The sequence below is a fragment of the Cibotium barometz genome, chromosome 8 (genome assembly GCF_041138505.1).
Source record: "Cibotium barometz isolate CiBa-2024 chromosome 8, ASM4113850v1, whole genome shotgun sequence".
NCBI classification, from domain to species: Eukaryota; Viridiplantae; Streptophyta; class Polypodiopsida; order Cyatheales; family Cibotiaceae; genus Cibotium; species Cibotium barometz.
The window spans coordinates 38,550,955-38,575,096 of NC_141053.1; the positions used below are offsets into that span (position 1 = coordinate 38,550,955).

Sequence of the window (24,142 nt, forward strand, 5' to 3'; positions counted from 1 at the left end):
TCTTGCTTGTTCCTTTAGAACCTGCAGCAAAAGTCTAAAACCAAGTGGAAACACGTTAACTGTGTTAACCAAAAACAAAACCATGCATCATTCTACATATGACACACATATGCATGACACATATATGCATTCGCAAACAATATGCTCCTCAAGATGCTCTACCTACTCTAAAGTAACAGTCTAAGGGCTGCTCGCAAGCCTTACGCCCATGGGCATCCCGCAGGACCCACGACTGATGGTACAACATGAGCATATGAAAGCACTCAATGCATCCAAACACTACATCCACTAAGTACTTCCCACATATGTCTCATGGCCATCCCACAGGAGTCACACCCAGTGGTGCATCCATGAACATAATAAAGCACTTGATGTAGCATACCAATATACATGCAGCACACGACACAATCCAGAGTATTACCCAATGTATTCTCAATGGTACCAGGATCCAATGGCACCAGAATACAATAATACCACAAAAAGTGTATGCATACATACACAAATAGAGTTCGATCCATATAGCAATGAACAAAACCAACTCTAGGACTGCTCGCAAGACTTATGCCCTCCATAGAGTTATCCATAGTTGCAGTTATAGTTCAAGGTGCGGCCAACTGTGAACCATACCCAACTTTACCATCTCATGTGACTAGTACACAATATCATAGAAGTCCCATAAGCAGATGTACTGTCAGCCTCAGTACCTTCGGGTGAATACACCAAGCGACTCCTAGATGACAACTGAGCCTGTCTGTAACAAGGGAGCGGAGGTGCTACCCCCCTCTTGAGCATCAGGCAATGCTCCAGACCTATGCTCTGCTGAACCTGAATGAGCCGTAACAAGAGTCGACTCCAACTCAAAGGCATCAAGATAAAGCTGCAAATCCGGAGGTGAATCTGCTAAGTCACCCTCCTCCATCCACTTCGCATCCATCAGTGAACAGTTCTTGAACTTCACAAGATAGCGACGGGAAACTTTACCTTCTACCTTTCTTTCGTTATGTGCCAGTATCTGCTCGAGAACAAGAACCTCATCAAGTTTCTCCGCTTCCGTCTGAGCCTCATCTGATACATCCTCAGGCACCCAAAACCTGCTTGCACTCCACCCAAGTGGTAAGCACAAGTCCTCGATGAAGCATAGTAGATCACCACTGCTAAACATAGAAAGAAACTGTCTTCCGAACCCATGAAGCCTCTATGAAGATACGACCGGTGACAAACTGTCGAATGTTTTGCCCATAACACTTCAACTGCTTCTTGTTCTCCTCGCTGACTACTTCTTGTCCGTGGTGTCTTTTCTCCTGAGCTTCATCTTCAGCTCTTGCTCTTCACCTCATATAGGGAAAGACACACAACCCTGCACTGTCTCCTGCACTTCCTTTTCACTTTCCTCATGTTGAAGCTTTTGATGTGAAACCACGGGCTTGCCTCCTTGAGAAAGTCGACGATGTCCCAGCAACGGAACCTTGAAACCGGCCTGACGGGCGGTGAAACAAACACTCGCAGATAAAACACTTCAACACCATTGAGGACCTAGAAAAGAAAAACAAACAAGGGGAGCTAGAGTGCTCCTGCAAACAGCACACGGACACCGATTGGCCCCAAAACGCAGTGGCGCCCCTTGCGGTATTTCTTTAATTGATAATAAGAGCTTTGATTACAATAAGACTGGAAACTCAGCCGTCACAGTAGAACTCTTGAAGCCTGCAAAGTACCCTGCATCATGGCTTCAAATCCACTCGGCATCCACAAACAAGTCCAACCATTGTTCACATCAAAAGACTCTCACACATTGAGTCTGCATACAGAAGCTTTCTCCCATGATCAGGACTGCCACAACCATCCATAGCCTCACCCTATGAACAGCATCACACCCTGACACATCCAGTGCTTCTGCATCACAACACAGACTCCCAAACTGTCTCTCAAAAGAGAACTCACATCACATCACAGCATACCATACCGTCGACACACCTGTACCAACCGTCTCTACCTTCCAAGGGTACTATCCATCTTTGTCATGGATTCCTTGTCCCCTGCCCAATCAGTAGCAAGGTTGTACCAAACATGTGTCCATTCCTGTACCTTCTGCCTGCATGTGACCTATCTACTGGAGAAACCCAAATACATGTTTCCTTGAGAAACCTACGACCTGTTTCCACATGAAACCCTTAGGCCTGTTTCCCTTTGAAACTTCTGTCCTGTTTCCATACAGAACCATTCATGGCACCATTCAACAACAGTGCCAACAACGGCATACATCTAGTTACCTGTTCCCTCATGAAACATCTGGAAACATAGAGATGCCCATAACTGTAGGTCCCTCTGTTCCTTTCTAGCAGGAAGAAAACAATCTGCTCCATGAGCATGCAGCCATGCGAGCTTGCTTCACTCCCATGCCAAGAAACACATTCAAGTGACCTGTACTTGCAGCCGGAAACCCAAGTACAAAGCTGAATTTGCAGCCAAACAAAAACAGCCCATAGACAGTCTCAAAACAGTCCTCAACGGGTCTCAAAACAACCCTGTTGCAAGGAGGACCAGCACACTTGTGCACCTCTGTCCAACAGCCACCTATGGGTGAAAGGACCTGTACACTACGGTCCAACTGGAGTCTCCTATGCGCTGCCAAAGGCCTGCATGGTCTTCTGCAGTGTTATCCTCCTACGGACCAGCCCTATGACCTGCACAAGCAATCCCTGCTGCGTGTATCTCTGCAGTCCTAGCCGCCAGTAAACTCCCCGACCAGTCTTTCAAAGGTGTGTGGAGGCCCCCAGCATACAGCTGACTTTGGCAAGCGAAGAAAGCCCCATGTGCTGTTCAGCAGGTGGCCTGTCTTTTCAGCCGCCAGCCCCTCCGTAAGCATGTGTGCCCCTTCAGCACTCAGCCCAACTTGTAGCAAGTAAGGGAGAACCTCCACGTGCAGTTCAGCTTCTGTGCGCCACCTGCAAACAGCCCGACAACCTGATGTTCGACCCTCTGTTCAGTCCACGTGCAATCCAAGCTGACAGTCGCGAGAGAGAGAGAGAGAGAGAGAGAGAGAGAGATTCACTCGGCCCTGTATGTACTGCAGCACAGCCTCTTTCCAGAGAGAGAAAGCGCACAACCTCCTCTGCTGCAGTCCTGAAGCACACCACTGAAGCTGCAGGTCGACTCCCTCTAAAAAGAGTATATGCCCCCATAATAGCATAAAGGCCACGATCCCTCCATAAAAGGCATTATAAAGATTTTAAAGGTTTTTAAACCTTTGTCCCCTCCAAACCCCTTTGTCCCCATGGGTTATGAGAAAAGACTTTAATCACATGGCCCCCTTCACACTTGGGGTTGCCCACACATGGGTTTACTTTTTGACTTCAATCTGATGCCATTTGCACTGTCCTCCATGTCCCTGTGCACACCTGCATCCTGTCCGGAGAAAAACACAGGGTTGTGACACCGACAGCCCTTCCAGCCCAAGCCAAGGCTGGTGGGCACAGCCTGGGGCCCTCCTAGCCCTTTGGAGTTGGTTCTATACCTTCCCCATGCCCAGTGCAAGAGCTCTAAGCTCTGATTTGGAGTAGCCCTATGGGCTGTGCATCCAGTTGCAAACCAAATACACAGAACATCTGACATCATTCTAGAGGGAGACTCCAAGCACGTCCTGGCACTGCTTCAAGTGCAGGACAATGCACACCTGACCTCGGACGCATAGAGTGGAATCCTGGCAGACTAGTCCCGAACTGGGCTCACATGGGATCATTTTTCACTCCAGGTCCTGCACCTTCTTGTTCAAATATGTCTACGTGGCATCCAAGTGCGGGATGCACCTGACATCCCCTTCTGCTTAACTTGACGGAAGCTACATAGCCTCCAAATAGTCTGTCACTAAAGTCGGATGGTCGTCGTCAAAGAACTCTTTGTCAAGCCCATACCACTTCGTAGGTCCCTCGGTCCTGAAACCAAGTGAGGAACTGTCTTTGTCTTCGACTAGAGCCATGCTTGAAGCGGTGCAAAAGGATTTGTTCTAGAACCATCACTTCAGCTTCGTCAACTATATCTAGTTCCTCTTTATCTTTCACTTCTCAAGGGATACGGTTTTAGCCAATTGGCATGGAACACATCATGCAGAGTCCATCTCGGAAGTAGCTTCAACTTCCTTGAAACCTCGTTAATCTTTCTTTGGATGGGAAAAGGTCCGAAGCTAGATTTGGGTATCGCTTGCCCACCTGTTTCAACCTTTGCTTCATGATAAACCCAATCTCCTTCAGCCAATGAGGTGATAGTAGCTGAAGTGGTGAAGGTGTTTGCCTAGGACCACGAGGTCCTGGGTTCAATACTCCCCTTCGTACTTCCTCAGCGGCATCGCCTACGGGTGGTTGTCTACGGACGGTGAAATTTGGTAACTATGGGAGGATCTTGATCCAAAGTCCAGTTGGAAAAAAAAAAAAAAAAGGAACCAATCTCCTTCTGAGAACTTCACATCCCTTTGGTCTTTATTGGCTTGTCGAGTGTAGGCCTCCTGCGCTTTAGCCAACCTATCTTTCACTAACTCCAAAATCTCCTGGTAAGACTCCATCATTCTGTTCGCTTCAAGTACTGAAGACAATGCTTTGGTCAATAGCGACTGGAATGGTCTTCCAAACGTTACTTCATATGGAGTCCTACCAATAGCTGAAGAAAAGGAATCATTCAAAACAGCTTGAACTAAAATCAAATACGATTCCCACTTACCTTGCTGATCGTAGACATAACACTTCAACACATCAAAGGCTAACTGGTTGTAGATTTCTATCTGGCCATCAGTTTATGGATGAAATGCACTGGAAAAAATCAATTAACTTATCAAACAATGCCCTCCAAAAATGACTGGTAAACTTGGCATCTCGGTCTGACACTATGGTCCTAGGGATCCCGCCAATCGGGTATCAATGTCAAATGAACAAATGGGCAACATCCTCGGTGGTCACATTGTCCCTGCATGGGATAAACATAACAAATTTGGTAAATCTATCAACAATAGTCGAGCACTGAGTATTACGCTTACCTGGACTGGGAGGTAGATTCATGACAAAATCCATGGATATAACTTGGAAAGGTCCTTCGAGAATCGATAAAGGCTGTAACAACCCTATCTCCTTCCCATGAGGAGCTTTCATTTTTTGACAAATGTCACATTGTTGCACATATGCAAACACATCCCACCTCATTCTTGGCCAATAATATTGCCTTTCTAACTTCTCTCTAGTCAAATTCAAGCCCCAATGACCACCAATGATGGCGTCATGGAGAAGAGGTGCCCTGAACGACTTCATGACCCAAAGTCAGCCTTTGTAGAAAAGCCAATCATTGCTTATCAAAAAGTGGCATGGTTCTATGGCATCCAAATGTCTGTTCCCACTATGTACCAAATTCCTCGGAATCCGCGTACGTGTGCTTCATGTCATCTAGTCCCGTACCAAAAAGATCGAGTCTAGTGGTCTGAATCAAAGTCACTTATCCCTTCTTGCTCAAAGCATCAGTTCCACTAGGTTGGCCTTTCCTAGAAGATACTCAATCATACCACCAAATTGCTGGAAGATTTGGCTCCAACGGTGTTGTCGATCACTCCACTGCGCACTTGGCATTGCCTGAATCCAACGGAATACCTAATGGTCAGTGCGAACCTCAAATTCACATCCATAAAGGAAATGTTTCCAATGTTTCAAGGTCTAAATGACTGCTAGGAGTTCTCGATCGTAGACCAAGTAATTCTTTTCTACAGGCAGTAACTTACGAGACATGTAAACTAGTAGATGGTCATTCTGTTGTAATACACCTCCAATTGCGATGTTACTCGCATCAGTGATCACCTAGAACGGCTCATCCCACAAGGCAAGCGCTTGTAACAAAGCCACCTTGAGGTTCTTGAATCCCTCCAACGCCCGTAGAGTCATTCGAATCCGCTGCCTTCTAGTCTTGACACCCTTTAGCAGATCGGTGAGATCCATCAAGAGGTGAGAAAACTTGTCTATGTTGGTGGAGTATGCCTGGCATATACCCACAAAGGATCTAATGTCAAAAAGCAATCTGTGGTACTTCCCAATTAACAATCTTGACCACCTTGGCCGGATCAAGTTGGATGCCCTTGGCATTGAATGCATATTATGCAAGATACAGAGTGCTTTCTGATGCAAACCCTAAGGCTTCTACTGACTCTACATGCATGAATGATTCTCTCCAAGTGGGTTAAGAGACTTGACTGACTGACTGACCCGCTAAGGCTGAGGAATGACCTACGTAGCTCGTACCTAACTTATCCTGGACTGAGGATGTACAATGGGGTCACAGCGTACAACAAATATCATACTACTGGTTCTAATAATGTACAAATGTTGCACTGCTGATGATGAGCCAGTTTGTCACCATGCACGGAGTGCAGAGTGCATGTGACATGTGTCTACACATGCCAATATAGCAAATGGGTTTACAAAGCCTCTTTCAAGGGAAAAGTTTGAAGCTTTCCGCAAAGCTTTGAGCTTATAGCCTCTACCAGGGTAGTTTGCTACACCCTGTCTCCGTTCATACCATTCACTTGAGGGGGGGTTTGTTGGTCATGACCACTCCCGGCTAGTTCAGGTGTGAACAAAGCTTACTCACGGGCACTTTTTCCTTGTGACTGGACACAAGTTTTTTCCCCGTGTGAACATACTTATGTGTGTTGGGCACTTTGCCCTAGGCTATATCTTGTACTCCTAGTACTTTTGTACTCATCATTATCATAAGAGTACTTTCTAGCAACTAGCTCTCTCTCACATGTGTGGTTCAAGCTATGTGTGGTGGTGTATAGGCAAGCTCTCCGCAACCCCAACAATGACAGTATATGATGGAAGTATTATCATAATTCATCCATCATTGTGTTGTGCAATCTCTTTCCATTATGCTCCCTTCCTCTCTCTCTCTCTCTCTCTCTCTCTCTCTCTCTCAAGCACCATGTAATCTCGAGACAAAGATGAGGCGCACTATATGCTTAGCTGCTCAACCTACTATGAGATAGGGGGGAGATTTCATTGCCTCTTTCGAGAGGGGGTTTGGTCCACTCACATGGGTGACACTCGACATGTACTTAATGGAGCTCAAACGTCATAGGAATGCAGTACTGAGAAAGCATATCGAGAGCACAGCCATTACAAATTTCTTTAGTCTACATGCACCCACACTAACAGTCTAGCCCCGTGTGCCCCAAAGGAGTCCTTCATCATTGCGCAATGGAGGAAGGGTGGGTGTAGGCTGTAGCCAATTGGCTCGGGCAGGGAAGCCGCGTATTCTCAGACATAAAGCACTGCCCTGTCTGCTCCCTCTAATCTACGAATTGGCTGGCCTGTAGAACCCCCTTGGAGGCACCCTTATGCTACATTTTGCTGTAGGTCTGCGTTTTTGTTGAATCTGGCTGCCCTTGTGCTTTCTGATCCGGCCTTTGAGTGCCCACCACTGGACCCTGATGCACCTTCTTCCACCTTTGCCTAGCTGCGTTTGAAGCACCAATAGGCCGTCTTGCTTGCTTGCTCTAACCCCCCCTAAACTTGTTCCGTTTGGCCCTCTCTCACCCTTTGGCTGAGCGCCCCTTGCACACAAGATCTATCTAGTACAGAAATCGCAAAACGCAGACTTGACGGAAAAAAAAAACCCCAAACCTCAGTGAAAACGCCAATGATCATGGGGTTCTTCACAATGGACTTCCACGCCCTTACAAGAGAAAAAAAAATTGCAAACTTTCAACCTAACGCTCTCACGAAAGCATGTTTGATTGTGATTAGCATCTAATCAGAGACTTAAACACATGCAAAGACTGCTTCTTCTTTATGCTCAATACACAGTAGAGAGAGATGACCTAATCTACTTTATATTCCAAAACATGAATATGTACAATAATCTTGGATCTAGATCCAGTTCATGCATGCTAATCTAAGTGCATACAAAAGCTTGTTGCTTCCACAACTTGGTCGTGCTCTCCATATGCTAACCTTTGTGCCTAGAACTGCCTCAGGCTGCCTTTATGCGGCGGTGGGATGGGGGGAAGATATCTACCTTTCCATGCCCTTTGACCTCCTTTATATAGGAAATCGTATTCAAGTCGGTTATAGCATTTTGACCTACATAATAATGTTCAAAAAGTCATATGCTTGCCTTTGTGCCTAGAACTGCCTCAGGCTGCCTCTATGCGGCGGTGGGGTGGGGGGAAGATATCTACCTTTCCATGCCCTTTGACCTCCTTTATATAGGAAATCGTGTTCAGGTCGGTTATAGCATTTTGACCTACATAATAATGTTCAAAAAGTCATATTTCACCTCCAAACTATGCCCAGAAGGTGTTCCATCCATGGGCCTATGTTCCATCAAAAAGTCATATTTCACCTCCAAGCTATGCCCAAAAGGTGTTCCATCCATGGACCTATGTTCCAGGCACGGTAGGGCCTTAAAATTAGGTCCAAATCTACCCCCATACACTTGCTAGCGAGGATAATCATGCCCATGAGCATTGGGATTAATGGATAAACATGACAGCAGGGTTTGCATGCTGCCAGTGACTGCTCAGCATCTGCTTTACTCCTGTTTGGCTCATATCTTCCCTATTCAATCTACAATTAGCCAAAAACTAGCGATTCTGAACATGGAAAACCAGAAATTCAATATAAACAATGAGCTTACAGATCAATTAGATGTGAGTAAGCACACAGGCAGGCAGATGATGATGATGATGATGACAACGGTGGCGGTTAAAGACCCTAACCTGGCGCACAGGACCACCTTCCCTAGTATCGCCAGGAAGCTCGCGGACAAAAGAGTGGTCCCAATTGATCTCTTCAAGCTTGATCCGTGAAGATGATGCGCCAGCAGGCGAAGAATCCGTGGCGCCATTGGAGCTCTGAGAGCAAAGCTGTGCTTGCTGCTGATGAGGAGGAGGAGGGTTTTCGCTCCGCATCTTCTGCTGTTGCTGCTGCTGCAGAGACCTGGCGTAGGGTTTGACAAGGGGAGGAGAGAACGGATGAGAAGATCGGCTATGGCGGAACAACGGCTGTTTTGTGCAGGAGGGAAATAGGGTATGGCGAAACGACGGTTTATTAATAATGAGGGATGGGATTTGGCTATGGCGTAAGGGAAGCAGGACGGTGTAGAGTGTTGAGGAGGAGCTTGATGTCCAGCAAGAGCAGGCGGCCATAATGACGCTTATTAGAGACGAGGACCTTTTTTTTTCTTTGTTGTTGGAAAGCTTTCCACAAGAAGAAGTCCACTTCCTCTAGTAAAAAACTCCATAATTTTCCACAAGTAGAACCTTAGGAAGAGTAAAACGAGAGAAGAACACCATGGCTGTCTGACACCTTTTTTTTATTGAAAGGATTTTTTATTAAACCTCATCCTTTACTGATGGGGTGGAGGGGAGGGGAGGGGAGGATGGAACTCACACCCCCTCTATAAAGCAAGAACACTCTCTCACTTGTCACATTTGTTTATAAGTTGGGCAAGGGTGGCATGTTTAGTCATTGCTCTTGTTTAGGAACAACGTTTTGCCACATGAATGGTGCTTTTCTAGAGCTTCACCCTTAATGATTTTGCACCAAGTAGAACTTTAGAAGGAACCATTTTAGGGTAGATGAGGTACTTCAAGAGTCTCACTCAGTTCTATAAGATACATAGGGGAAGTACTGAGGACTAGCATGTTTTCCTCAATAATTGGTGATGGACAAACACATTTCTGCAATAATGAACAAGTTCTCTCTCTCTCTCTCTCTCTCTCTCTCTCTCTCTCTCTCTCTCTCTCTCTCTCTCTCTCTCTCTCACACACACACACACTCACAAACTTACAAACATGAAAGTTGAAATGTTAAGTTGAGGTCAGATAGCGATAGAGCTCTCTCTCTCTCTCTCTCTCTCTCTCTCTCTCTCTCTCCCCCCCCCCACACACACGTGCACACTCACAAACTTACAACCATGAAAAGTTGAAAAGTTAATTTGAGGTCAGATAGTGATAGAGAGAGGGGGGGGGAGGCCATAAAGAACATGTAGAAAAAGTGAAAGATGTTTTTTTTCCCTTGCTAGTATCACCAAGGAGGTATGGGTCCTAGGGGAGAGGTATTGAAATAGTATAGATTCAAAACTTTCCTTTCAAGGATATCCAATTATTATAACATCAACTCACCCATTTTGTCTTTACAACTTACCCATACATGATGTAGAGTTGCAAGGCTTATTTCATGTGTAAGTTGAGATAAAAATTCTATGTGTGGTTGCAACACTTATTTCATGTGCAAGTTGAGATAAAATTTCTATGATCCATGTAAATAGGAGAAAGAAAGTCCATGGTAATACAATCTAACAAGCTAGTAACTTTTGAACAATATAGAAAAGCCTAGAACCATCAATGTACATTTTAGTAAATTTGAAAGAAAATCCTTTCACGGATTTTTGCTAAGAAGGGATGAGATGCGAAAATATTTTTTATGAAGAAAATGCTCATTGTCCACAAAGCAAGAACACGTACTTATTAGTCATGTTATCATTAGTTGATCTATCAAACTCAAAGCTTATGGGAACGATGGGGAAACTGTTGGTTAGAGGGTGATGAGCTCCAAAGCTATTCTAGTCATTTATCTTTTTTACAAAATTGTTTTTATATTAGATACATGGATTAGGTGGCCAATGTTATTTTGTTTGCCAATATTAGATACATTGTCTTACAAGGAATGTAAGACAATGTAAATAATGTAAGGGAATAATTTTGAACCTGTATATAATGTAAGGGAATAATTTTCAACCTGTGCATAATGTATTTAATTTAATCAAGCATGAGTTATCCCTTCTCATTTTAGGGAGTCTTGAAATCTTGGATTAGCAATAGCAAGACTCTGTTACACAATGGGAGAGTATATTACATTATGAGATAAAGTGACTTATATACCATGCCATAAGTGCTCGCACACTTAAACCACGTGCCCAAGGCTCCTAAGTGGCCTATTTCTTATACAAGGCTTAATCTCTTAATACATACATGAAGTACATTCACAAGGAATCCATTCTAGCTTGTTGCCACATACTCTTGGAGTGGGATCACCACCATAAGGCTTCTAGTGCTACACATTATTCTCTATTTCATGGACAAGGCCAAATCAACTTCTTTCCCATCATGAAGTCCAACTCCACTCATTTGTTATTAGGAACTTGTTTTTGGTTGATGTAGATACGGGATCCACCGTAGTTGTATTAAGTCTACATTAACATGTCTCCATATGAGCACCCGTTCCCAAGGTGTGATGGTGTCCATGTGCTTCAATCATCATCAATTGACCTTGGAATTAGGAACTCGTCTTTGGTTAAGTCTACAACAATGCATCTTGACAACCACCCGTCTCCATGGTGTGATGGCGCCAATCACCATCAATTTGGTCCAAAATTTGACCATGCAATCAATACCCTTGGCATCCTCGACACTTGTGTGTCCAACCATAAATCCACTTACAATTTATAAAAACTACTTATTTTGGCAAGTGATCAAATTCCAACCAAATTGGTGATTTTGACCCCAAACTATGTATGATGTGAAACCTTTGACCTTTAACACAACTAACATTGACTACGGTAACATGCTTTCTTTTTACTAATGCAAGATATGCAAAGAAGGTGATGCACCCAAGGCAAGGATAAGTGGGGTGCTTGTTAGTGTGTACTTACTTTTTTGGTCCATTCTTACTTACACACAGGTATCCCAACTTGTCTTTGGTAATCTATTTTCCCTTAATTGAGTAAAATACTTAAAGGAATCCATTGTGCCAATGGACAAGGTTCATTTATGGTGCTTATAAATACTTACCCTTGATTATTAAGATAATATTATAGGCTTTTTCCACCATGGTGATCCTTTACAACCTTCAGATCACTTAGTGCGAGGCCAAGCAAGTGCGTGTGCGCCTCTCTTGAAGTTTTGGCACCACGGGTGGCTCTTCTTTAATTCAAGCTGACGGAGGCCATTGTACATGGGCTTAGTGAAACGTCCACAAATGCTTCTAGCTCATGGGATGGTGGTGTCAACACAAGTCAAGAAAGAAGCCACTGCCCTCTACTCATGCTTAAAATTTGGGTGTAGCATCGGAGGCATGGCTTTAGGCCTCCACTCCATCTTTGATTTGATGTTTGATGGTGTATTTATAGAGACATGGGGTAAGGTTTCTTTGACCTTGGAATTGAGATGTAGGCAAAAGACACAAATGAGACCATCAATTACAAGATGAACATTAAGAAAAACACTTGCAACCCTTTCACTGGGGAAAAAGCAAAAAATGATACCATCAAACACACCTGAAAAAAACAATTCTAGCCCTTTCACCTAGTAAAAGCTATAAAAAGTGAATATTATCTTTTTCACCTGTTTGATTTTTCCTTAATTTTGGCATTAAAGCGTGTTCTCTCTTTTCACACCACCAACAAGATGATAAAGATGAAAGGAAATTCCTACTTAAGCAGATGCAACCCTCTTCCTTCTTAGGTGGAATTTATTTATGCCTCTGCATCTTTAGCCACATCTTTTCCTTCTTGTGGCTAAAGATGCAGAGCCCATGACCGACTATTTCTCTCTTGTCGGTACTAACGAAGCCAACTAATCTATGTTGGCCTGTTTTTAACTAATTGGGGATGCTAAGCTATGGTGGAAGGAGTGGTGTTGAGAAAAAGATGTCTAAGAAAGCACTCTCACCTGGGAACAAATCAAGGGAGCTATCAAGGAAAGGTACTTGCCCTTAGACTTTGAAACCCTAAAGATGAATGAGTTCTATAGCCTAACCCAAAAGAACTCATCAGTGAATGCTAACTACTCCTAGATTGTTAAACTCTAGTATGCTCCAACTATGACCTTGACTCAATCCAATAGAGCCGATTTGTGCAAGGCTTAAACCCTCCCCTCAAACATTGGCTAAAATCCATGCGGCCGACCAACCCCCTTCAAGATGTAGTTTTTCGAGCTAAACCTTTAGAAGAAGAACTAAAAGGATAAAAATAGCAACAACTATAGGAAGAGACCTTACCTTGAATCATCCAATTCAGGGTGACCCTCTGGATCACCCTTCAATCGACCGATCTCAGTGCTCAAAATTCATACAACCACTCTTGCCCCGCTCGAAAACCCTACAAAATGACCTAGCATGGCGAAGTGGAGTATGCTATAATTTCCATCAACCAAGTCATCACCATGCTGAATGCCCTCATCCACCCAAGGCTCTTAACCTTTCAGAATTACCTCATCCAAACTTTCCCAAGAACCCACAAACTAATTGTAAAGGAAGAACTGCTTCCATTCAACAACCCAGTCAAGTAAGAAACGGAGTTTTAAGGCCCCAGAGGTGGATATCATGGATCATGAGGTTGTGGAAGAGGAAGAGTTGCTATGATCCAAGCTAAAGAATCAACCCTTGAAGATAAAGAGGAGGCTAGAGCCCGGGTTCATGCTGCAATAGAGCACCAAGGTGAAAATCGATAATTTTCAACAGTGATCTAGACACCAGCATCTCATCATGGTAAACATTTTAAATTGCTAATTGATTCTAGAAGTACTCTTTCATTTCTTTCACCAAAGTGCATCAGACAATTAGGTCTTAATAAAAAACCATCCACCAGGAAAATGGTCATCAAGCTAGCTAGTGTTGGCAAGGAAGTGATTTCCCAACATACCATAGGGGATCTAGAGTTTGATCTTGGCAAACCAACCAATTGCTACTTCCACACGATGCCCTTGGGTATTTATGATAGTATTCTTAGAATGGATTAGCTAAAAGCAAAAAAAGCCACCATCCACTATGAGAGAGAACAAATCTCATGCCAAAAACGAAGTAGTGGCTTCAAGTAGGACTGGTAGACCCAACTTACAGCTAGTAAAGGGTAGTAAGTTACTAAAGTGTCTTTGGAAGAATCAAAGGGTGTTTGTAGCAAAACTCAACAAGGTAGAGAAAGATGCTATAGTGAGTGAACCTGATTGGCTACTACACGACTACAATGATCTCTTCCCAGAGGAACTTACCCAGATGCTTCTAGAAAGGGAAATTGACCATGAGATTGAGCTTATTCATGGAGCACAACCTGTGGCAAAAAGGGCATATAAAATGTCGGTTCCAGAATCTATAGAACTCAAGAAACAACTCCGATTGATGTTAGAGTAAGGATTCATCAGGTGGAGTGTATCACCTTGGGGAGCCCCTGTCCTATTTTAGAAGAAGAAGGATGGAACCTTACAGTTATGCATTGACTATAGGGGCCCTAAATCAACTCACCTGTGAAGAATAAGTATCCAATCCCTAGGATTGATGAACTTCTAGATCGACTTCACAGAGTCCAAGTCCTTACAAAGATTGATTTGAAGTCTAGATACTATCAGATTAGGGTCAAGGAAGAAGATATCCCAAAGACAACATTCAACTCTAGATATGGACATTATGAATACACTGTGATGCCATTTGGGTTGACTAATGCCCCAACAACATTCAACATGCTCATGCAAGATATATTCAGGAAGCAGCTTAACAATCATGTCTTGGTATTCTTTAATGATATTCTGATCTACTCTAAGGATGAGAAAGAGCACGAAGTCCAAGTTAGAGAAGTTCTAAAAATCCTAAGGGAGAACCAACTATTTACTAAAAACAGCAAGTGTACCTTCTTTGCAGATAAAATTGAATATTTGGAATTCATTGTCTCCAAGGATGGAATTTCAGTAGACCCAGCAAAGGTACAAGATATAGTGGAATGGCCTCAACCATCACATCAAGAAGATTCGAGGATTTCTCAAAATCACACGGTGGTACCGTATCTTTATTCAAGATTATGCAAAGATAGCCACACCTTTAACCAGGCTACTTAAAAAGAAGTTTGGACTAAGTACCATCAACAACGTTTTGATAAACTCAAGGTGGCTCTCACAACTGCACCCATCCTTCAACTGCCAAATTTTGATGTAGATTTTGAAGTAGTCACTGATGCTAGTGGATTGGTTATTGGTGGATTTCTCACACAAGAAGTGAAGTAGCTTACACTTTAAGGAAACTCAAAGATTGGTTATTTGTGGAGTACTCACACAAGAAGGGAAACCACTAGCTTACACTTCAAGGAAACTCAAAGATTATGACAGAAACTATGTTACTCAATCATGATCTAGAACTTTTGGTTGTTATTCATGCTCTTAAGTTATTGTGACACTACCTACTAAGCAGAAGGTTCATGCTTACTACAAATAATAAGAGCTTAAAGTGGATTTTTACCTAGTCAGATCTCAACATTAGACAAAGGTGTTGGATAGAGATCTTATCAGAATTTGACTTTGAAATCTAATACAAATAGGGCAAAGATAATGTAGTTATAGATGCATTGAGTAGGAAGTCCTTTATGGCTGCAATCTCTATGCTAGGTAACCCTTTGTTTATGGAAATGAAGGATAAAGTAGCCTTAGATGAGTACTTTGGGTATATTTTACAACTCATGGCACAAACAACTCACTCTGAGAAAGAGAGTAAGGATAATCAAAGATTATACTCCTAGTGATGGATGCTTATTCTGAATCAACTAAGGGTGTGCATACTAAACATTAAGGAGCTAAAAGATCAAATCCTATGTGAAGCTCATGATGCACCATCTGCCGGATATCCAGGATACGTGAATGTTCTACAAAGGAGTTTCTTTTGGTGGCCAAGATTGAAGAAGGATGTACTCAAGTATGTCACACAATGCTTAGCTTGTCAAAGAAACAAGACTAAAATAGTAAAGATGCCAAGCAAGTTGTACCCTCGAGAAATTCCTCAAATGAAGTGGAAATGTATTGGTATGGATTTTGTCACAAGTCTTTCTTTTGTGCGAGGGGGGTTATGACTCTATCATGGTGGTGGTGGATAGGCTAACGAAAGTAGCCCATTAATTCATGTAAAAAATATCTTCAAGGCAATGAACATTACAAGAATATTCATGAAAAGAGATATTCAAACTGCATGGCTTGCCAAAAAGGATTTCCAGTGTGACAAGGATACAAAGTTTACCTCTTGGTTTTGGATCGCTCTTTTTCAAGGGATTGGAACTCCATTAAACTTCAACATAGCCTATCATCCAGAAATAGATGGTTAGACTAAAAGGGTAAATCAAGTCATTGAAGACATACTCATGGCTTATCGCGAGTCAAAGCTATGGCTTCATTATGTGTGATTGGTAGAATTTGCCTATAACTCAGCCTATCACAGAGGAGTATATGTATGCCCCCTTTTTCAAGGCTTTATATGGTCAAGATTGTGTAATACCATTAAATTGGTATGATCCAATGAATAGAGTAGAACCTCTAAACAAATGCTGGATAACATGGATCAACAAATAAAAGCTGTTCGAAAGGAGATCAAGGCTACCCGGGAAAGACAAAAGCATTATGCTAATTCTAGAAGAACTCAACGATTATTCAAAGAAGGAGATATGGTATTCCTGAGGATACGTCTAAAAAGAAACTCTATATCTTTAGGGAAGCATAAAAAGCTTAGCCTTCGCTACTGTGGACCTTATGTCATCACCAAAAGAGTCAATGACCAAGCCTATGAACTATTGGTACCCCTCATCTAAAAGTCCATAATGTATCCCATGTAAGCCTTTTGAAAGCCTATGTATCTAGTCCTGGCCATATCCTAGATGATGAGAAAATTGTTATGCCTTCCCAAAGCACTTTGGAGATTCAACTAGACACAATCCTTAGCTCTAGAGAAAGGACTCTAAAAAATAGAGTCATTAGTAGGGAACATCTAATTCAGTGGAAAGGCTTCCTAGCAGAATATGCTACTTGGTGGAAGATGAACCTAAGTTGTATCAAGATTTTCCCTACCTATTTTCAAGATAAAAAAATCTCGATTTCTTTAGGAGAGAAGGATGTGAAAACGCCATCATTTCAATTTTGGGGTTATTATTTTTAATTTTGAAGGGGAGGGAGGGAGGAAGGGCAACCAACGCCTCCCCAATCTCCTTCTCAGCGCGGCATTACATGGACTTCCCGCCTTGTCGTACTACTGCGCTGTCTTACCACGGCCACGTAGCGCGCGCATATTGTCGAGTAAGCGCTCTTTATCTTCTACTCCCCTCTGGCTAGCTTTGTTGGCATCCTTTGTCTCCTTGCATTGTCGGTGCTGGCACTTTCCGCCCCACCCCACCTCCGTCTCTCAAAAACCACCCCACCTCCGTCTCTCGAAGAAACAGCAATCCCCTTACGGCTCCTCACCACTCCCTTGCAAGCAATAGAAAACCCCCTCACCACCTCTCTCACCCTCCCTTGCTCTAGTGAACCCCCTTGCCACCTCTTACCCCCTTGTAGCCCTCCGCCACACTCACCAAAGCCACCACCCTCTTGCCAACAATATAGCCAACCCCCTTACCACCCTCGCCACCGCCCACCCCCACCCCCACCCCCTCTCCCTCCCCCTCCCCCTCCCCTCCTTTCTCAAACCTTCAACCCATACTCCCTCACCCCCTCGCATTCCCTTTCTTTCTTCCCACCCACCTCACTCACCCCTCTTAACCCTAATTTCTTCCATGATAATCACACTACTCTCCCAATCCCATTCTCCCATAGAGTCAGTCCTAATCCCATGATAATCCTCCTCTTCCTTTGAATTCATTTATATCCATTACTCTATCACCACTAATATACCCTAAGAGCTTGTAAGCTCAAGTTTAAGTACATCCCAAAATAGAATTCAGAACCAAGTACCAACCATAACACTATGATCTTCCCTTCTCTTCCAGTTGTACCACGTTATTATCTTGCTATCTAGGCATGCTTCCCATATCTAATTCTTCTAAAGTTCATCCTACCAATCATATAAAACTATGGCCTTGCTATGCACATGTTCCATGAAAGTAAATGAGTGGTTAGCCAAGCATTGCCTTTATACGCAAACGGGAGTAAGTTACTTCTTGACAAGCAAAGGCTCAACTGCAAGACATGGGATAATGACTTGTAGAGGGCGTGTGAAACACGGAAGATGTGGGCGCCCAAGGGTGGCTAGTCGTGATGATGAGGTTACAATGAAAACTCAAATAACGATAGATACTACAAATGTTTCCCAAGGAAGTGGAGGACCGACTCACCTCCCCGACTGTTAACCGCGATTATTGGGCCTCCACCTCGTTGTGTAAGTGGGACCAAATCCTATAAGTTTTAAATTAAGAAAAGGGATTGTCATATGCATTTAACTATGGATTTTTTCTTCAAGAAAATAGAAAAGGTTCTCTCTCTCATGTGAGTATGTTTGTTGCATGGATTGCTACGTGAAATGTGGATGCAAGATTACGAAAAGACTGGTAATATATTCTAAAGTTGTTGTAAAATAAAGCAAGGGACATGTTCTCTTGGGAATAACCATTCCAAAGTGATCGGCTAAGGGCAACTAGGTGTTCCCCCACCTAGGGCAACCAACTCTTGAGTATTTACGGAGTTGGGGCAGCTGCTTATGATGGTTAACCCACACAAAGCAGGGAGAGGGTTCCTTCCAGGATTGCAAACTCGAGCTTGATAGGTTTCATGTTAGTGTAGGTGAGTGAGGGGACATTTCACCTTGCTAATATGTGATAAATTATAACCCATGGTTGTAATGCCTAGATTGTATGTAACTTAGTGCGAGGAGGGATGTTTTCACATTGTCTTGTAATGCCTAGATTGTATGTAACTTAGTGCGACGAGGGATGTTTTCACATTGTGTTGTAATTCAAGTTTATGATTATATATGTATTATTTTTAAAATGATTTGTTGGCATTAAGGGATAAAGGAACTCGTGAAGGGAATTGAATTAAGGAATTCTATTATGTGATGCATTTGTACCAACAATGTGCTTAGTACTTAAAAACCTCATAGTTGACCTTATCTCGACCGAATCTGGAAAGTGGGCAGTAAGGTGGACTCGATTAGTCGGGTACTTTCCAAAGAAAAAAATATAGATAAATATTAGGTAAGACCCCCAAGACCATGAATGTATTTGTATATCGAATAGTCAAGAATTGGCTCTCAATTGGGTGATCTTCATAGAAAGATTGGGGTGTTACTTGTGCTAGTGAGATCCCTCTCTATCTAGAAGGAAGGAAGGAAGGATACGGGAGGTAGCTTACATGTATTCTTACAATTGATGTATGCTTTATTCTTGCAATTGCTTGATTAAAGAGAAGCTTGATGCACTTTATGCCTATCTAGAAATGAAACTCACATGTAGCTATTGCTTGCCCTCTCGGCTTACACTCTTTCAAATGATGATTCCTTTTCCTCAATAAACATTTAAAAATAAACTATGGTTATATAAATAACTTTTTTAACGTGGTTAGTTTATTAATTTAGTTAACTAGATTTTTTCTTAATGGTTTTCTATATGCAAAGTCTCTTTAACATATTCTGATGGAGTGCCATGATTGGGCGATGAAGGGTGCAAGTTTGCAAGTGAATTTGTGGTGGACAAGGGATAGATGATCGCTACCTCTTTACCAAATCACCTTCCTATATTAGATAGAGCGGCATGGATTTACTCTTATTTGTATGATGATGGTCTACTTGGATGTTGTCTAGGTGTATGTATATCCATAAGAGGTGGTTTATGTGTATGTAGATTTATAAGAGGTGGTGTGGCATGTCTAGCCTAAAAATTTGTTTAATTAATAGGTAGAAAAATGCAAGTGTAGGATGTAACTATTAACTTTCTTTAATGTGGTGATTTTGAAGATTCAATGGCTAGTGCTTTGCTCTTACTTGCGAGATGAGTGTGAGCTATTGGTCTACCGCAAAGATGAAGCATTTAATCAAGTGGATAGAGATACATGCATGTTATGTTCTAATTGGATGGTGGCAGAGTGTGAAAATGGAAAGGCAAAATTGCCACATCATCATTCTTGGTGTAGAGCCATAGATAAACGTGAACAACTAAGCTCTCATATAATAAATATGGGAACTTACTTGTCCCATATAAACGTGAACACTTAAGTTCCCATATAAACATGAACAAGTAAGTTCCCATATAAATATTATAAGGACAAGTATCAACCTTTAGTACCATGAGTGTTTACTTTATAAGGTATGCTTTGGAGGTTTTTATACTATGAATGTTTACTTTAGAAGAAGGTACACTTTGTAGGTTTTTGCTCAGACATTCACATGGATAGGAGATAAAATCATTGACATATTTTCCTCAACAAGAAACATGGCAAAGGATTGTGTAGAACTTTGTAGGAATTGCATCTCTATAGAGAAGGATGATGTAATGCTTGATGCATTATTAGGCCAAGTGTGTGTGGAGGTGAAGTAGGAAAAGATAGCTAAGCTTCAACTAAGTTTCAAACTTCTACTAGTTTGTTTTGAGACATTGTTTTTATAATGGCTTTGGGTTTTTTGTTAAAATGATCACGTTCATCTCAATGCTACGGTGGTTTTTGATCGATTACCTTCATCTCAATGCTATGGTGGTTTTTGAGTGAATTGTAATGTCTTTGGCCTCTTATTGGTGGTTTTTAATTGATCGATTTGTAAAGTCTTTGACCTCTAAATGGTGGTTTGTGATTGATCAAATTGTATAGTCTTTAACCTCTCAATGCATGGATTGTGTATATTATGATGAAATAAAAATGTTTATTAACTAGCTAAATGCATGAACTTTCTTATGCATAGATTGTGTATATTATGATGAAACAGAGATATTTATTGGCTAGCAAAATGCATGAAATTTCTTATTTATTTTTGAAGTGACCATGCATTTTTCTTATACATAAGCACGTACTCCTTCACAATGGTTATAATATGTTGCCATATTTTGTATTTGGTAGTCTTATTTATTGCACAAATTATGTGAAAATGATTTCTTAGTTTTCCATTGTCCTTGTGTGGTTCATATGTTGCGATAGTTTATATTTGTAGTTTTATTTATTGCATAATTTATGTCAAAATGATTTCCATTGTCCTTGTGTGGTTCATAATGTGATGAAACATAAAATTATCTATTTACTAGTAAAATACATGAAGTTTCGTAAGAATACATATTTGAATTTTTAATTTGTAAGTGTTTGTAGTTACACAAGGCATCAAACAGAGGGTCCCTGGATGTTAATTAATAATGGCAATCAAACATTGCATGGTTTATGTTAAAATGAATTACTTACTATTTGTAATCTCAAATATTACATGGTTTATCTTGGAGAACGAATTGCTTAGTTTCTCATTGTCCTTGCATGGTTTTATTGTATCCTTGTATGGTTCTTATTGATAGCTTTCACACTAATGCCACTGGTAGGGCTGGTGAGATTATGGTTGATATGCTACCAGTGGTGGATGATAGGCTGTGTGACAACCACTAGAGTATGGAATAGTTATAACGTCAGCTCATATAGTTGAGTTCACACTATGGACCAACCATTGTATATTATATAGTAGGAGAATAATGGTTGTAGAAGATAGAAGATAGAAGATAGAAAAAATTTAGCCATCCATCTCTCTCTTGTTTCTTGCTCTCTTGTGTGTGGTGTGTGTGCGTGTGTTTACTTGCAAAGGAACTCAAATTGTGTGTAGTTAAATAACTTTTTACGTATTTTGGTGCGATTTGGGTAGAACATAAGGTGCAAAGAATCTAAGTGCTACGATTGTTGTGGATATTTGTTTATGTGATTGGTTCACATACTGGCATTATAACAGGTTTACAGTACCGCTATTGAAGGTTATGGATTTGTGCAGAAGGTTTTTTTCAAGCACTGTTTGGTAAGTTGCTGTAAGTAAAGATGTCTAAGAGTCTATCATAGATTGTGAGCAAGCTATATACAAGAATAACTTCTAGCTATAGAAGCTCAGGATGACCAATTTCCTTATGGGAAAAGGATATTGGGAGTTCATCACATGTGATGAAAAGGAGTCAGAGATTGCTGAAGAAAATTCGATCCCACAATAGGTGCAGGTATATAAAGAATATAGCATGAGCCAGAAAGGAGCTATACTAATTGTCTATCAGTGTGACAGATTCTATAATTGTGCATATACAAGATGCATAAACATCTAAGGAGGCTTGGGACACCTTGGTGAAGATGTATAGCACAAATACCCAAGCTCGAAAGATGTAGCTAAAGTATGAGAAGCATAATGTAAGCAGAGAAAAGTCGAGTACAAATAAAATGTATACATTTGGATGTATGGGAACTGACTAAGATTGCAATAATTTCACGCTGGAGGTATTATGTTACATTAATTGATGATCATGGGTTTATTTCATGTAGGAGAAAAGTGAGGTGTTTGCTCACTTTCAGAGATTTAAAGCCTTGCCTCATGTTGAGCTCTGCTTGGGTGAAGATCACCTTAAATAGCCTATTAAAATCAAGAAACATTAATACTAGATAGCAGGCAAGAGCAATCTTAAGCTTTGGCACTCTAGGTTCCATTAAAAGGGCATATTCTTTTTAAGCTGAGAGATGAGGGAAGAGGCAATCTTGGCATATGCTTTGATAAAGATTAAAACCCAGGAAACTATGATTTTCCTTAGTTGACGTAGGAGTAGGCCAGTTAATAATTGTCTAGATCTTCGTCTCGCGGGGTCTAGAGACAAGCGTTCTCATGAGAGAATACAAAGCCAAGATAATTCACCTTATCATCAGAAAACAAAGGTGCACTTACTTTTTTTGGCATAGAAATTGTGCTTGCAGAGAGTGTCAAGAACTCACCTTTCATGACTCTCATGCTCTTTCTTATCCTTAGAATACACAAGGATGTCATCAAAGAACACAATGACAAACTCATCAAGTCGTTCTTTGAAAATATTAGACATTAATCTATTAAAAGTGGCAGGATCATTAGTTAAACCAAAGGGAAAGCCAAAGGGCATTACCTTGAATTCATAAAGTCTATAGTGGGAATTGAAGGCAATCTTCAGGATATTTTCTTCCTGAATGTGAATTTTATAGTAGCTAGTCTTTAGATCAATCTTTATGAATTATTTGGCTCCATAGAACCTATGCAAGAGCTCATCAATGTGGGGAATAGGATACTTATTCTTAATGGTGTCTTAAGGTACTATCTCAAGGTGTCATCGTTCTTTTTCTGAAAGGGAATGGGAGCACCCCTTGGAGAAACATTTGTTCAGATAAACCCTTGTTCCATAAGTTGAGAGAGTTGCTCATGGAGCAACTCTCTCAAGGCATCGTCTTTCTTTTTCTGAAAGAGAATGGGAGCACCCCTTGGAGAAACACTCGTTTGGATAAACCCTTGTTCCATAGGCTGAGAAAGCTACTCCTCGAGGAGTTGAATTACTTCAAAAAACATACATATTATAAGCTCTTCTTGCTAGGGTTTGCGAACCTAGTTCAAGCTTAATCTCATTTAGTAACTTCTCAAGGAGGTGACATCTGTGTGAGCTCCTTTGGAAATACATTAGCATACTCCTTAAGCCAAGCTAGGGTGGTTTAAAACCTTTGGGTTCCACCTCAGATTTATTAAACAAGATTGCATAAAGAGTAAGCCCCTTACGAAGCCCTTTGATAAGCCAAGAAACTTTTGGAAAACTATTATTTAGGGAGGTGCTTGGGAAGTATCTTACACAAACGATTGAGAGGAGTACATACCCATTTATGGGAAATGTTGTCTCTTTTGGGAAACCATTGAAACTCCTCATTTGGGTAGTACTATGACCTAAGATAAAGGAAAGAGATTTAAAACCTATTTTGGAGGGAAACAACACCTAACGGAGTTGGGGCTACCGTAGGGACCTATAGATTTACATACTTACCAATAGTGGAGACTGTGTCTCTTGATGTGTAAAGAGTTGCAAAAACAACAAAACTGAGACAAATGACCATAGTAAAGGTGATCAAAATGAGGGTGAGAATACTCAAGGTGGTGATAATGAGGATGAAGGTGAGAATACTGAGGATACTGGGAGAGAGATAGAGGGGGAAGAGAACACACATCCACTAGAGGATCAAGAAGAAACAGTTGTAACAACCCAAACTGAAGGAAGCAAGCAGAAAAAAAATAAGGTTGATATTTTTGGGAAGATTCTTGAGACATCTACTCCACAAGCCTTTTTAGATAGGATAGGAGTCAAATTTAGGTCTCCACCTCCACGTGTTCCTCTCTGTAGGATGATCCAGACGGAGGCAATCCGAAAGGTTTCTCCCTCAACA

General features: G+C 41.6%; 1 protein-coding gene across 2 annotated transcripts in view; it reads right to left on the bottom strand.

The window, feature by feature from the left end:
• Positions 1–9,453, bottom strand: part of LOC147636229 (selenoprotein O) — a 78,799-nt gene extending 69,346 nt beyond the window's left edge. Inside the window, exon 1 of one of the 2 annotated variants that reach the window (XR_015266504.1) lies at positions 8,747–9,275. Coding sequence is in view for 1 of the 2 variants with exons in the window: in XM_086801661.1 (XP_086657787.1) it covers positions 8,747–9,175 (429 nt within the window). In the remaining variant the exon portion in view is untranslated. Of the gene's footprint in view, positions 1–8,746 lie in introns of both variants that reach the window. The other variant, XM_086801661.1, reaches the window with a different exon arrangement.
• Positions 9,454–24,142: the final 14,689 nt, after the last annotated feature.